The sequence below is a fragment of the Mustelus asterias genome, chromosome 15, assembly GCF_964213995.1.
Source record: "Mustelus asterias chromosome 15, sMusAst1.hap1.1, whole genome shotgun sequence".
NCBI classification, from domain to species: Eukaryota; Metazoa; Chordata; class Chondrichthyes; order Carcharhiniformes; family Triakidae; genus Mustelus; species Mustelus asterias.
In genome coordinates, this window is record NC_135815.1 from 18,373,457 (window position 1) to 18,389,742 (window position 16,286).

General features: G+C 41.1%; 1 protein-coding gene across 1 annotated transcript in view; it reads right to left on the bottom strand.

Annotated features, from left to right (window-relative positions):
* Nucleotides 1–136: 136 nt before the first annotated feature.
* LOC144504381 (alpha-actinin-2-like) overlaps nucleotides 137–16,286 on the bottom strand; it is a 97,892-nt gene continuing 81,742 nt past the window's right edge. The window contains exons 14-21 of the mRNA XM_078229596.1: nucleotides 13,587–13,727; nucleotides 10,786–10,968; nucleotides 9,557–9,691; nucleotides 7,947–8,126; nucleotides 7,004–7,150; nucleotides 3,911–3,976; nucleotides 2,833–2,991; nucleotides 137–1,709 (exon numbers count right to left, since the gene is read on the bottom strand). Coding sequence (XP_078085722.1) covers nucleotides 1,551–1,709; nucleotides 2,833–2,991; nucleotides 3,911–3,976; nucleotides 7,004–7,150; nucleotides 7,947–8,126; nucleotides 9,557–9,691; nucleotides 10,786–10,968; nucleotides 13,587–13,727 — 1,170 coding nt within the window. The 3' untranslated portion in view covers nucleotides 137–1,550. The remainder of the gene's footprint in view (nucleotides 1,710–2,832; nucleotides 2,992–3,910; nucleotides 3,977–7,003; nucleotides 7,151–7,946; nucleotides 8,127–9,556; nucleotides 9,692–10,785; nucleotides 10,969–13,586; nucleotides 13,728–16,286) is intronic.

Consider the following 16,286-nt stretch of genomic DNA (forward strand, 5'->3'; position numbering starts at 1 on the left):
AAAATCATTTTTAGTCATTTTGTTGTGGTTTGGAGCACATGATTGTTCAATGGTCCGGATTGCAGCAAAATGTAAAGTATTGAAAATGTTATGTGTAAACAACAATAACTGAGAAATAAGAGAGTCAACTAGTTCAGCAAGTTTACATTTTAATAACTTTTCAAACATCAGCCGTGATAAAAATGTCAATTATTATATTGTACAAGTAGCTTCATAAGGGAAAATCTTGTATCAAGCTGAACTTTATCTTCTTCCTTTCGGTACTGTTACATTCCAGTGACAGATGAGGCAAGCTGTTTATCTGGAGCTATGAGAGTCATAGAGATTTGCAGCATGGAAACAGGCCCTTCGGCCCAACTTGTCCATGCTGCCCGGATTTTACCACTGAGCTAGTCCCAATTGCCCGCATTTGGCCCATATCCCTCTATAACAATCTTACCCACGTAACTGAGAGGTTTCACAAACTGGAGAATTACAGAAAGCCTGGATTTACAATTTGTTCAATGTTTTTTAAAGAGAAGAAAATACTTTTAAAATGCTGTTAAACACATTCTGTAAAATCTGTTGTGAAAATTCATACAAAATATAATATTGGGAATATATTATAACAATTGGAAGAATCAGAGATGTAGTTCTTGACTTTGTGCAATAGCAGAAAACGAGCAGCAGTGAGTTGACAGCCTGTTTTACATCTCTCTGAATTTTTATTTCCATTGACTTCAATAATTTTTTTTAAATGGAAGAAATGTAAAATGGGCTGCCAACTCACTTTAACTGGTTTTACACAATTGTACAGAGTCAAAATCCACCCTCGTGACACCTTTTTAGTTTGCATTAAGAGGTATTCAGGATTTCAATGATTCACTGAAAATTGCAATTTGATTGATGATCACAAACACTACGAAAAGGGAGAAAGGACTTAAGCTCTGACAATTTGGATTTAATTACTTTATACCGAGGGAGGTGTTTAGGTTCCACATGATCTAGTGCAGAGAAATACACTTGACAGATTCAAGAATGAACCATAGAGAGAGAAAAGGACCAAGAGGGCCAGGGACAGAGAGCTGAACTGCCTCACAATGATATTGTCTGATTCTACTCATTCCTATGTTCCTGTGACGACATTCCCTTCAGTAACTCAGGAATGCTTGAGCTTTTCATTAGAAATACTGTGACAGGATCTGAAAACAGCTCGCAAATGATCCTGTCAGTAATGGAGAACTTTCATATAAAGTCAATGTCAAATCAAGCAAGAGTAAACGTGCAGATTTTTAAAACAAAATGGGTTATGCATGAGATTTTGTAGTGGCGTATATGTGCGCAGTACCATTAAATCCTAAGGACTTTTTTTTTGAAAATTGTATCTTATTATATTTCATAGAAGGTGTTGGTACTTCTGTCACATTTCCTGGTGCCACACAGTATTATTCATTTTCAGAGATTCACATCTAGCATTGCATTCAAGGCTATTATTCATTGTTCTATACTTTCAATCACTAACATATTCAGGCTTTGGGAAGAAAGAAATGACTCTGCTTCTGAATCCTGTGTTACAGGTCACTTTCACCATAGAGTGCAGTTGCAAATGAGGCATAGTCAAGGGCTCCAGGTACGGCGTCAGGTCCTCCATATGGCGGCATGCTGGCTATGCAGTAATCAGCCTGTTCTGAGGGCAGCTCTCGACACAGTTCCTCGGCTAGAATGTAAGGCTGCACAAACAAGACAAGTGTGATTTTTCTTAATGTACTGTTTAAAAAGAATAAATACTTTGCAAAATGTATTAGGTTTAGAAATCTCTCATTTTCTCCTAAGCGCCACATATGATCAAAGGCCAGCTGCCCCTATGTCTCCCTAATGTTGCTGTGCATCAATGCCCAGTGACAAGTTATCTTTTTAATGTGACTAAAAAGGCCAATGTGCTCTACCTCTTCCCTCCATATAGTGGAACAGTATTTGATTGAGGCATGGAAAGTGGTTGGCTGCCATTTCCTTCACCAAAAAGTAATCTTAGTGAGACAGACCAACAGAGGAGACAGCATTTTAAACAGAAAATTAGTCAAAGATAATATTCTCAAATTGTATTGACTAAGGGGAAAGGCTGGAAAATTGGTTATGCTCCTGCTGATTTTTGGGGCTGTGCCCTTCTTGGTAAATCTGAGGAATTGTGAATTGTTGAGAAAACTATAACTACAGATTTACAACTAGTAGTTGAAATGTGATCAATCTTGCTTAATGCACAATTATTTATCACTTTCTTTATTCTTGTGAGGGAGGTGGAGAAAGGAAAGGAGAGAATGAGAGATCACTTTCCAGGGACTGGAGGTTTGAATTATTTGATCAATGATCAGCTGGATGAACTAGTTATTCATTATGGGGTGGCACAGTGGCCAACACTGCTGCCTCACAGCGCCAGGGACGCGGGTTCAATTCCGACCTTGGGTGTCTGTCTGGAGTTTGCACGTTCTCCCTGTGTCTGCGTGGGTTTCCTCTGGGTGCTCCAGTTTCCTCCCACAATCCAAAGATGTATAGGTTAGGTTGATTGGCCATGCTGAATTGAAACTTAGTGTCCCAAGATGTGTAGGTTAGGGGTATTCGTAGGGTAAATATGTGGGATTACAGGGATTGGGTCTGGATGGGGTGCTCTGTCAATGAGTTGGTACAGACCAGATGGGCTGAATGGCCTTCTTTGGCACTACAGGGATTCTTTTATCACACTATCTAGTTAAACAGCAAACTTCAAACAGACCTCACTTTATAATATGTACAAGGGTACTGTTGTATTGTACTGTCCATTTTGCTGTTTCTTATTTTAAAGAGAATCACAGAACTTACTTTATCTCCAGCAAGAATTCTGAAGGAAGCCACAACTTGTTCAGCTGTATCTGTGTCCGCAGTCTCCCGGGTCATGAAGGAGATGAAAGACTGGAAGGACACTAAGCCAGTATTGTTTGGATCAACTAGGTTCATGATGCGAGCGAACTCAGCCTCACCCTACAGAAAGAATTGCAAACTTGAAAGAATGAACAGGAAGACAAAGGAGGTTCCAACAATGCAAAGCATTGATTTATTTCTCTGGACAATCTCTCACTCGGATGTAGCAATGCTCCAATTTGCGAATGATTTGCATGCTTTTTGGATGCTTAATTTTATCAAAAGATGGTCAAGGGAATGCAAAACTATTCTTATCACCTGACTTTTATTCCAAACCCCACAGGCCAAGTATGACCTACTCTAATTGATGCCAATAATGGTCACACCAGGGGTGGAATTTTCCTGTTCCGCCCGTCACAGGAATCGTAGCGGGTGGGACTCGGACCATGCAAAGGTCCGTTGACCTCGGGTGGAATTTTCCAGTCTTGGGCTGAGAGCAGCCGGAAAATCCAAAATTGTAGGAAATGAATTTTATTCATAATATCAGAAACTTAGGTTTTAGCAGAATAGTGAGGGAGAAACTGCTCCACTAGTAGGAGAATTGGTAACCACATTTGAAATAATTGTAGGATAAACCTGGGGTGGTGGGGAAGATGAGGAAAATGTTTGTTTTACTTAACAGGCTGTTATAAACTGGAATGAATGGGTGGTTGACACATAGACAACAGCAGCTTTCAAATGGGAATTGGATCTCTAATTTAATAAAGAAAAGAAAATTGCACAATTTGGGGGGGGGGGGGGGAAGCAGGGAAGTGGGATGAATTAGTAACTGAATTGGAGAGCTAGCACAGACACAATACGCCGACTGACCACCTACTGTGCTGTATCATTCTATGACAGTCAATTGTTGGTTCACTACTGACTTGCAAACTTGCATCTATATAGTATTGAATTTATTAGTTCAGGTAATGAATTCAAGTGAATTGTAATCCCAGAATTAATTGCAATCTCAGATATATTAAACATGCATCAATCATACCAAATCAAAGCCCATGGAGATGAGGCAAGCTCTGAGATCATCTGGCTCCATCGCCCCATTCCTCTTCTATTGAGCAGAACAGCAAGTGAAAGGAACAGATGAAAGATTGAGAGGGTTTCCAGTAAGCAGATCAATAGTGGAACGGCCCCCAGATCCCATGGTCCATGGTTGGCGAAGTAGGACATCAGCGAGGAGTCAGAGTCAAAAGAATCATTTCAAGTCCCAAAGATTCAGCGGTTCCAGAGAAGGCGGGAGGGATGCAGGCCAAAAGCAGCATCGTTGTTGTGAGCAAGAAGAGAGCGACTAACACACAGATAAAATCAGACAAACAGGAAAGAGGCGACCAGGGAACAAACATGAAGCCAAGAAGGAAAAAAAATGTTGACAGGCCAAAAAAATGGACAACGTTGCAGTTTTGAAAAGGAAAAAGAAAATAAAGAGAAATTTAGCACAGTTTTACTTGCACAGAATAAATAAATAAAACACGGTCTGATTAGTACCTGTTTATCATTTCCAACATGTCCAAGGCTGATGAGGCAGGCTCTGAAATCCGTTGGTGGAAGTTTGCCAGAACCATCCTAGTATTGCACAGAGGTTAGTTGCGGCATGCAATTTACACATTCCCTATATATTGTTAATTACAATATATGTCAAATCAAACAAGACTCAAACTATAAATCATTCACTTAAGGTTAATGAGGACATCAGGACTCAGTTCTTATTAATGATCACTCATACCAAGCACTTTCATACGTGGATATGGAATGTCTGTCAATTGAAAATGTAATTGTGTTTGCATCCTACCTATCCCATATATTTTCTAGATTCAAATGTGCTGTATTGTATACTATAATAATTATACAGTAAAAGTACAAATACGTTACAGAAAACCAAAGCAGGAACACTGCTAATTACAATTGTTTTAATTAAAGCCGACAGCTATAGGTACTTTGCTATATATGCCTTAGACTTAAAAATGAATATTCACAAATACAGATTCATAGAAAGGGTGACAAACTTGATTTCTGCACAGGATCTTCCCAGCTTTGCCAGGAATACACCTTGTTTACACTGGCATTTAAAATTCCAGTCGCATGGACATTGATGACAAATCACACCCAAAAGGGCTGCAGTGAACAGAGGAACAGAACTTAGCCCTTTGACACTGTTCTGCCATTCAATATCATGACCAATCTATGACTTAACTCCAAATAAACCCATCCCCAGCCCCCTCCACTGCCGTGGCCCCATTTCCTTTCATAGCGTTGCTCAACAAAAGTCTAGCGATCTCAAATTAACAGTAGACCCTGCATCAACTTAACATTTGCAGAAGAGAATTCCAAACTTCCGCCACCCTTTGCATGTAAAGGTGTATCCTAACTTCTCCCCTTGAAAAAATTGACTCTAATCTTTAGGCTATGTCCCCAAGTCCTGGATTCCCTGACCAGCAGAAATAGCACCACTGACGAAGGGTCATCCAGACTCAAAACATTGGCTCTATTCTCTCTCCACAGATACCGTCAGACCAGCTGAGATTTTCCAGCATTTTCTATTTCTGCTTCAGGTTCCAGCATCCACAGTATTTTCTTTTATTGTAGCAGAAATAGTTTCTCACTCTCTACCCTTATTGGTTCCCCTTAATACCTTGAAAACTTTGATCAAATGATCCCCCGTTCTTCTAAATTCCAGGCAATTCAACCCCTTAGTGTAGTCATCTGTGTAATTTAATTTCACTCTTTGACTCTCTCCAGTTGAAATCTGGTCTCTTTCACGTCATCTAAAAGGGCTGAAACCTTCAATATTTTTGGGTAATTAATTTAAGAAGGGGATCAATTACCCTGTCTGAAAGGACTAGGTTCTATTGGAGCTAAAGACTAGATTTTTTTTTCTTTGACTCTATTGGACTTTTTAGGATCTTGGGCAAAGCAGTTTTGCTCTGCTCTAACCTTTGAAGGTAGATCAGGCAAATGCACAGGCACAAGCCATGCAAATCGCACTCCGTCTCCTGACTTGGATGGAAATTCTGGCCTTGGGCATTGGTGGAAGGGATTCTGTTGCACTTACATCAGTGTAGCGGATCCTCTCTGTCCATGAGGAAATTGGAGGCACTAGAAATTTAACGCAATGGAAGAGGCTATTCAGCCCATCATGCCTCTCCCAGCCCTTGGACAAATCCATTCTCTTTGTTCCATTTTCCTATTGTTTCCCCAGAAGGTCTAACTTCTATTTATTTTTTAAGATATAGATTACACTTTCACACAAACATGGTTTTAAAAGAAAACCAAGCAAATATTAGTAGGCCACATCAATTTAGAACATCTTCAACAGTGGAATGCTAGTACAATAATGCCACACAGAAGCCACTATTTTATTAGTGGCAACACCATTATGTTCAGGATTTAATTAGAACAGACTGGTGCATGAAATTCAAGTTTATAATTATTTATCTTGAGGTGTTAGCTGGTTTAGTTGCAAACACTTACAGAATATTTTAAAGTGGCTTCAAACAGTTTCAGAGCTGGAAATTACCAAGTAAGAAAAGCTAACCATATGAATAGAAAAGGTATAATCTGGACACTTGATGTAAATTAGGTTACATTCTGTATGTGATCCTTAAAAGAACTGGAGGATAATTTATTAACTGAGTAGTATAACTTGGTTTGATAATTCTTATTTTAAAAGTATAAATGCAAATTAGGAATTAATATACTCCAGTGGTCTTCACCAATTCTGCTTTACATCATAGAAAATGTATATAATTTTGTTTTAAACTGATGGTGTCAATAAATGTTGAACCTGAAAAGGGCATATCAGAGCTCAGAAGGCTAATAAGATGCATTGTCTCTCTGAAAACATCAGGACTGGTCAGTAAGCTTATAGCAAATACAATGTTGGGTGAATTTCCACTGCCATTCTCCCGCTTATCCACCGTAACTTTGATGGAAGAGCCACAGGATACCGTGGAAAAACATGACTTCATGGAGGAAGCAAAAGAGATAGTCAAGGCGTCATAAGATGTAAATGTCTAATTCCAATAGATGTTTAACGTTGTTATATTTTTAAAAATCACGCTTGATAAAAGGAACACTGTACCCTGTCAAAGTGGCTGAATGAAGACCGAAATTCATTCATTTGTTGTTGGGTGATTCCTTTAGCGTCTCTGGTTAGAATCTGGGTCTCAATTTCATTCATAGTCCTGGCAATTGTAGTAAGAAGCATTTCCCAGCCAACCCGGATGTGCTATCAAAATCAGTTTTTTAAAAAGGAAACAAGTTAAGATATTGCCACAGTAACATGCGATATAAATAAACCTCAATGAATAGCTTGGGTGAACTTTTTCAGGTTACAAGTCTACATGGTACAAGACTCTTATATGTTGGGATCACATTTTGCACGATGTCACATGAAATTCACTTTAATGGTTGTTTTGTTACAGCATGAAATAGACAGCAATGACCACTCTACTCCTCTGGCAACAATGGCCAGTTCCCAGGTAATAGTAAGGACGGAGTTCATATACCTCTTATGCTTGTTTATCATTTCTCTCCAATGGGTTGGAAGATCTAACATGCCCTTAATTCTCCCCATAAATATGGGACTTAATGTGGAATCAGCATTGGTATGAAATGTTTCTTTCAAATGATTGCACATGCAAAATATTTAAGTTGTCCAAAAAGAAAAACAAGCCCAATGGTGGGCTTGGCATTGTACGAAAATCCCCCACTAAAACTGTTTTTAAGGAAGAAACTGATGTAAACATTTTTAAGAACTTGTGTTCCATTGGATCCAGAGACTGCCCCTTATTTTTGCCCAATCATCCTTCTACTTCATGCCCACTCCAGTCGACAAGACAGTTAAAGTTGGAGAATTCAGGCCTCTGCTAGTGTCAAAACATTGCCTGGGCAATGTAATGGGCAACCTGAAACGGGCTGTCCCATGAAGCACTTAAGATATAACATGTATCGTTTGTAGCTCATTCATTCCTATTAAAATCACACAAAAAGGCACAACCTCCAATATAACATTCATCCAATACCTCCATGGTATAATTGGTGTGCTTATTGTCAAAGATGAGGGCCTCTTGGATAAGCTGATGATCTCCTTCCAATTTGTCAACGTTTGGTTTGTAGTGAACGATGACCTCCTCTAACTGTTTCAGTTGGTTCATCTGATCTTCCAGGGTTCCACTCATTTCGACAGAACTTTGAGCTATTTCCTGTATTTAAATTCTAAGAGTTACAATAACATTCAATCTTCAAAGAACAATACAAGATTATTCAGGATAGCTTTTTGCCCCCCAACTTTGAGCTATTCCACTTTTCATCCTAACTGCTAGTTACCATTGAATTTGGAGATGTAAGTCCAGCCCACACACATTTAGAAGGTGCTTGAATAAATAATAGAATGGGTGCAAGTCATTGTAGGACCCCAAATACACTCAGGAGATGTATCTCAATGAACAACTTGAAAATTCTTGGATGCCTCGTCTTAATCCCAACCTTGATTACGGTATAAACAAAAGCAGAGATTTCAGTGTGTTCATGAAGAAATCTATTCTCAACCGACTGGCAAATGCACATCCATCTACCTCGATTGATTCCCATAATAGTTTCAATGTAATGCTTTTCTTCACAAAAAGTTCATACATTTTCCAGCTATCCACTGGATCTGGGAGTGATAGTAGTTTGAACATTTAATACATTGATCATTTTGAAAAAAAAACTATATCATACTGCCAGATCAGTTAAGAATGGAGCAGTTAAGTTGGGCAAGCGGCCTTCTTCATTTGGCTGCATCTTGTGAACTCGTGACCATCCCACAAGAAAAACAATATACACTTCTTAGAAGGGTGCCTTTGTGTGTGTGGAAGAGAGAAGGAAAAAGCCAAGCAGAATGGAGAGAGGGAAGAATGTGATTCAACAGAGAGGTGCATCATGCAGCTAAAAGCATTGTCCAAGAGTTGGCTTTTTATGAGGTTTTTGAAGAGATCAAGGGAGAGGGATTCAGGAAGGGAGTGGATGTCAGTGTTGGAGCAAAAAGGGGAACGGACAACTGGCATTAGAGGAGCATGCAATAATTTGGCAGCATAGTGGTTAGCACTGCTGCCTCATAGTGCCAGGGACCGGGGTTCGATTCCTGGCTTGGGTCACTGACTGTGTGGAGTTTGCACGTTCTCCCCCGTGTCTGCGTGGGTTTCCTCCGGGTGCTCTGGTTTCCTCCCACAGTCTGAAAGACGTGCTGGTTAGGTGCATTGACCCGAACAGGTGCCAGAATGTGGCAACTAGGGGAATTTCACAGTAACTTCATTGCAGAGCTAATGTAAGCCTTACCTGTGACTAATAAATAAACGTTACTTTTTACTTTACTTAATTTGAAGATTAGAATACTTTAAAACTGTTTTACTGGAATACACAGAGCCAGCAAACCTTCTCAAGGTTGGGCAAACTCTGACTATGCTTTTCAATACTCAGAATAACTTGTTCGTTGGTTTGGTGTCAATTTATTACTTTGTACCTGAGATGTTTTTTCTACATTTAAGGTGTCATGTAAATGCAAGCTGCTACTTTTGAACACAATATATACTTTGAAGTAGAAAAATCACATTTAGCACTCATTTAAATCTAAGGGCCAGAATTCCTATCTTACCTCCATCTTATGCTGGATCCAAGGTCCAATGATGTTTGCCTGGCTGGCAAACAGGCGGCGCACACGTTCATTTGAGTTTTGCCGCACAAGCTCCTCTTGCAGGGCCGCATCTCTCCGAGGAACCAATTGCTTCATCTGCCGTTAAAAACAATTTGATTTTAATACAACAATATATTGAGCCAATTCATCTATTCATTAAAATTGCCTTCGTTACATGCTTGCATTCTCAAATATTACCTATCATTGAAGATGGCAGGAGAGAACACTAGGAATCCATATTCACTGCATGTATGGTTTCAGTATTAAATCTAAATGAGTTAAATGTTGAATGCAGAGAATATTGTTTAATCAACATCAACAACCAAATAATGCAATGGTGATGACTAATCAAAGTAACAGCTCTCCATAAATTTTAGTGTTCTGTCACAGTAAGAGATTCTGTGGAGAGAACTAAAGAGCAGTCAGATATTCTCAGTGTAAACTTTATTCCCTGTACTAAAATCAATTAAGAATCATCACCCAACAGATGCTGACATAGGAAAATAAATGTTGCCAATCTGACGTAAAACCAGAAGATGCTAAAAATCTGTGGCAAATCTGTCAGTACCAAGAAAGAAGAAATCAGTGGATAAAAGCAAATCTGGGCTACAGCTCTTTGCACCCTACATCTTGTAAGGACTCCATCCCTTTCCCCCTTTTTCTCAATATTACCTCTCTCCCACCCATCTCTCCCTTCCCCCCCACATTTTCATCTGTCACAGTTTACCCTCTGATTTCAGCTTCTCTGCTGTTTGGCCATTCACAACTTCTATTCTCTTTATGGACTGCCAATAGCACCTCTTAGCCTTCCCCCTTATTTTTGTGGCTATGACTCACATTTCATTCCCTCACGCTACAGTATAAATATCTCCCACTTTCTATGCCTTTTAGCTTTGACAAAGGGTCATCTGGAATCGAAACGTCAGCTCTTTTCTCTCCTTACTGATGCTGCCAGACCTGCTGAGATTTTCCAGCATTTTCTCTTTTGGAACATGAAATCGATGTTGGTCTAGACCCTTCATCAGAAGAAAAACGCGCAATAGCGTGTTTTGGCTATGATCCTACAACCAAAATATTAACATCTCTCTTCTCTTTCAGTTTTTGATGAAAATGTTATACATTTCCTTCACTTCCTGTTCACATTTAAGACCAGAGTTGACCCTTTGTGAGAATAGTTTGCCTGGTGATACCTTATCCCATTTGGCACTGATCTCTTCACGTGATACCATGCTGTAAGGATTTGACAGAGTGCACAAGATGCTATAGGTCTGAGTAATCTTCTGGACTTCATTAAGGATTCCCATGATGGCCTGCCTCTCACTGTCCGCTTCCGGCAGAGTGGCTTTGAACTGTTCATGGGCAGCTATCAAACTCTAAACACCAAGAGAGAGGGGGCAAAAAAAAAGCATTATACTGAATTTATGTCGTGTGTTTTAAAGTCATAATAAAATATCATTTGCGCTAACCTGCAATTACAATAAAATGGTCTTTATTTACTTCTCATAGAATCCTACATTGCAGGAGGCTGCCATTTGGCTCATCGTGTCTGCACCGACCACAATCCCACCCAGGCCTTATCCCCATAACCCCATGTATTACCCTAGCTAGTCCTCCTGACACTAAGGGGCAATTTAGAATTGCCAATCCACCTAACCTGTACATCTTTGGACTGTGGGAGGAAACCAGAGCACATGGAGAAAACCCACACAGACATGGGGGCAAAGTGCAGACTCTGCACAGACAGTGACCCAAGCTGGGAATTGAACGCGGTTCCCTGTGAGGCAGCAGCGCTAACCACTGTGCCGCTCCAAACTGTTTTGTAACTGTAACTGATTTAGTATGATTCAATAAATAGATTTCCTTTTATAAGGTCAACAGGTTCATCATTAATAAATGTTACAAAGGTTTTATTGTTAACAGCAAACACAAATTCACGTGCAACACGGTGACACAGTGGTTAGCACTGCTGCTGACAGGGCCAGGGACCCAGGTTCAATTCTGACCTCGGGTCACTGTCTGTGTGGAGTTTGCACATTCTCCCCGTGTCTGCGTGGGTTTTCTCCGAGTGCTCCGGTTTCCTCCCATGCTCCAAAGATGTGCGGGTTAGGTTAACCTGTTGACTTTATAAAAGGAAATCTATTTATTGAATCATACTAAATCAGGTTAATTGGTCATGCTAAATTGACCGTCGGGGGATTAGCAGGATAAATGAGGGTTACGGAAATAGGGCCTGGGTGGGATTGTGGTCGGTACAGACTCCATGGGCCAAATGGCCTCCTTTGTACTGTAGGAATTCTATGAATACATGCACAAATATTTCAGACTACCACATTGTGAATAATGTGCTGGCCATTAACGATCCTTGTAATTGTCAGAAGAAGCAATTGTAAATCACTGAAGTAATTTCATTGGAACACTGATGCTAGATATTTTGTCTACTCCGTCAAAGACTTCTTTCAAAGCCAAGAAACAACTTCAGGAAGCAAACCTCAGGAGGTCATGCAAGTTTAATATGAAACATTTTACTTTAAAAGAAGATGGAATGGATTCAAAAATCCTGTGGGTTATTTTAGAATTTCAATTACGCAGGCTACAATTAAAATTGTTGGCTTTAATTTAGTAACATGAAGCTGTATTTTTAAACTTTACATTCTAACTAAGATCCCATGCATGGCAGTAATTCCATGGGCTGGATTACATACAGGCAGCTGAACTTCATGCCAGAGCCAAAAGTGGGAGGTGACCTCCGCTTTGGTCAATAGTGGGGCTTGAATCATAGAATCACAGAATCCCTACAGTGCAGAAGGAGGCCATTTGGCCCATCGAGCCTGCACTGACAACAATCCCACCCAGGCCCTATCCCCGTAGCCCCGCGTATTTACCCTGCTAATCCCCCTGACATTAAGGGGCAATTTAGCATGGCCAATCAACCTAACCCGCATGTCTTTCAGAGGAGGCATATTTCCTGTGGTGGCCATTTAAATCATTTCCATGCCAATTAAAGAAGGTTTTCTGCCTCCCAAAGTGGCTGGGCCAGAGGACCCAACATCTCAGCAGCGCCACCACTAGTGGTGGCCATTACTGAGGCTGCAGCTGCAAGGAGACAGGCTGGGTGCCTTTGCAGAGGGATAATGTTGCAAATGTTGTGCCAACTGGGTTAAATCTCTAGTTGTGATTAAGAACTGCTGATACTAATTGGGGAAAGTTTGGGGCATATATAAGAACCAATTTCCACCTATAGGGGAAAAAATTGTGTGGAAGGGAAAAGCAGTCTGCACTTAGGTTAATTCACAAACCCCAGTATAATATATGCTGAAGACAGATTGACTCCAGCTTCTTCCTTTACTAGATGCACGTTCGGCACAATAACAGTAAGAGAGGTAGGGGGATGCTGGGGCCAAGCTGGTAGGCCTGTCGATCAGTGTGGGTGGCTGGGGAATGGTCATTATTGCACGGTTTCCACAGGAATGGAGTGGTCGTGTAGCTCCATTGTTGGTGGAGGACCCTTCTGTGAGAAGACTATGTCCTCCCTGGAACTTGTGATGTGGAGATGCCGGCGTTGGACTGGGGTAAACACAGTAAGAAGTCTAACAACACCAGGTTAACGTCCAACAGGTTTATTTGGTAGCAAAAGCCACTAGCTTTTGGGACAGGCAGGAACAGCCTGTTCCGAAAGCTAGTGGCTTTTGCTACCAAATAAACCTGTTGTCGACTTTTCCCTGGAACTTGCCAGGTTTCATTGATGGCCTCCTTATGTGAGGCGGGGCCCCATGACATGGGCAAAATGGTTATGGAGACAGGAAGTTGGCCACTTAAGTGGCTCACTTGGATTCCCAACAGATGGCCTGTCATTTTGTCAGCCTTTCTACCTCCCAAACTGTCACCAAACAGCTGGCAAAATTTCAGTATTTATTACAACATAAAGTCTTGCAATGAGAGTGAATTATCATACTTGATCAAAACCAATATTATTTACTTTCAAAGCAAGTACCTGAATTTCTTCAATACTGTGGACAATAAACATGTCTTGTAGATCTTCCATTGCTCCTTCCAGCCAGTTGTTAAAAGGAGCAGCCCTTTTAGCAAACTCCAAGAAGAGCTGATCAATCGTTTCCCGTAATTTCTCCGCCCTCTGAAAGTTTAATCAATTGGAAAGACAAAGAATATTTACTTCAGTGCTGTGAAAGGATTGTGAAGTTTAGGCATCATTAGTTGTGGAAAACATACTTTTTAATAACAAACCACAGACCTACAACAGGCTGATTCTGGGGATGGCGGGACTGATGTATGAGGAGAGATTGACTAGGTTAGGATTGCTTTTGCTGGAGTTCAGACGAATGAGGGGGGGATCTCATAGAGATTTATAAAATTCTAACAAGACTAGACAGGGTAGATGCAGGGAGGGTGTTCCCGATGGTGGGGGTATCCAGAACCAGGGGTCACAGTCTAAGGATACAGGGTAGACCGTTTAGGACGAAGGTGAGGAGACATTTCTTCACCCAAAGAGTAGTGAGCCTGTGGAATTTATTACCATAGGAAGTAGTTGATGCCAAAACATTGAATGTGTTCAAGAGGCGGCTAGTTAGAGCACTTGTGGGGAACGGGATCAAAGATTATGGGGAGAAAGCAGGATTAGGCTATTGAGTTGGATGGCCAGCCATGATCGTGATGAATGGCAGAGCAGGTTCGAAGGGCCGAATGGCCTCCTCCTGCTCCTATCTTCTATGTTTCTAACATTTGGTGTCACTGTGCTGGAGCTCCACGGAGTAGCTTACCCTTTGCAGGACTAAATTTCAGGTCCTGATACTGGTGGGGCGCAGGACGGAGAAAAGAGTGGGTGGGAGGGCAATCAATTGGTGTTGCACACAACCTAATGGAGGGGGTTGAGAATAGCATTGATAGGGATCTTGCTCACTTAGCTAACAGGTGTGTGGCCTGCAAGCTTGCAACAAACGTGCGAGAAAATGGGAATTGTAGTGTGTGTGTTTTCACTGTGATGATGATGTACACTTAAAAAAAACCCAGCATTATGGCACACAATGCTAATTTCATATGGGGGCATTCAAACCATCGGAGCTAATGAGATTATTCTTTATGTCTCACTACTGTGTGCAGAAGCTATTTTAATCTGCTTTTGAAATCTATTTTTTTCTTTATCTTGGATGTGGTCCAACAACCTATAAGATTGCCCCTACATACAACATGAAGGGCGCTCTCTGTCATGCTCTCAGTATATTTAAATCTTGTTCAGCTTTGGGAACGAGAAATTTACGAATTACTGACTGAAGGCTCATAAAATGGCTCCTCAAATTTGAAGAGTTATTGCAAGGCCATTACCTTCTTACTTCTCTGTCCTAGTTACGCACGCCACTGTGTGAAACAAGTCACTGCAATAAGAAGATAAACCTAGCAACTGACACAAGATATAGAAACATAGAAGATAGGAGCAGGAGGAGGCCATTTGGCCCTTCAAACTTGCTCCGCCATTCATTACGGTCATGGCTGATCATCCAATTCACTAGCCTAATCCTGCTTTTTCCCCCATAACCTTTGATCCCAAGCTATACCAAGCGGCCTCTTGAATACATAAGACAACTACACCGCATTAAACACTAAATCTATTCTGCTGTAATTTTTGTACACCTCGATTCTGCACATCAAAAGGCTGCATTTTACAAATACGTAACATAATTGGGGAATCAGGTGAATAAAAGCTAGAGGTACAGCTTTATTTCTGTAACAGAGCCACTGTGTGGTGAACTGGGGCAACTGCACAGACACAAATACCAACTTTAGTGATTGCAACCATCCCAGAATTTCTAACACCAAGATCCCCAGTTACTTAAAATACACCCTTCCATTGGGATAATAAAAGCCCCTCAAAATTACATGTTCTTTTTGTAGAACTTCTTACCTACATGTAAACAGGAAACGTGAATTCTTCTGTGGGTTTGCACAATGTTAAAAGGAACCCAGTATCAGACAAGATAATAAATTAAAACCCAGAGTAATTCACTAGGAGTGGCACAGTGGTTAGCACTGCTGCCTCACAGGGCCAGGGACCCAGGTTCGATTCCCCGGCTTGGGTCACTGTCTGTGTGGAGTCTGCATGTTCTCCCCATCTCTGCGTGGGTTTCCTTCGGGTGCTGTGGTTTCCTCCCACAGTCCGAAAGACGTGCTGGTTAGGCGCTTTGGTCATGCTAAATTCTTCCTCAGTGTACCCAACCAGGCGCCGGAGTGTGGCGACTAGGGGATTTTCACATGAACTACATTGCAGTGTTAATGTAAGCCTACTTGTGACTTCTATTATGCAGACAAGGTAACGTCCATCAGTTCCACCAAGGTTGTTCTTTACACTGGAGAAGGACATAAAAGAACACACAAAACCTCTTGAATAGATTAGTGTGATAATCCAGTGAGTGACTGGTCCAGGAGGATGCCAGATCCTTCTCCAGATGCTGTTCAGTTGCTTGATCTCAGCTCACTGGACCACAATTCAATTGGTCACAGTGGCCCAGTTAGGAAGTGGGAAGGAAATGTAAAGACTTATGCTCCCGGCTGGAATTACATGCGAACAGTCACCCCAGAATACCAACACTTTTCAATAACCTTGTGGTGCTCATCATAGAATCGCAACAGTGCAGAAGGAGGCCTTTCGGCCCATTGAGCCTGCACCGACCACAATCCCACC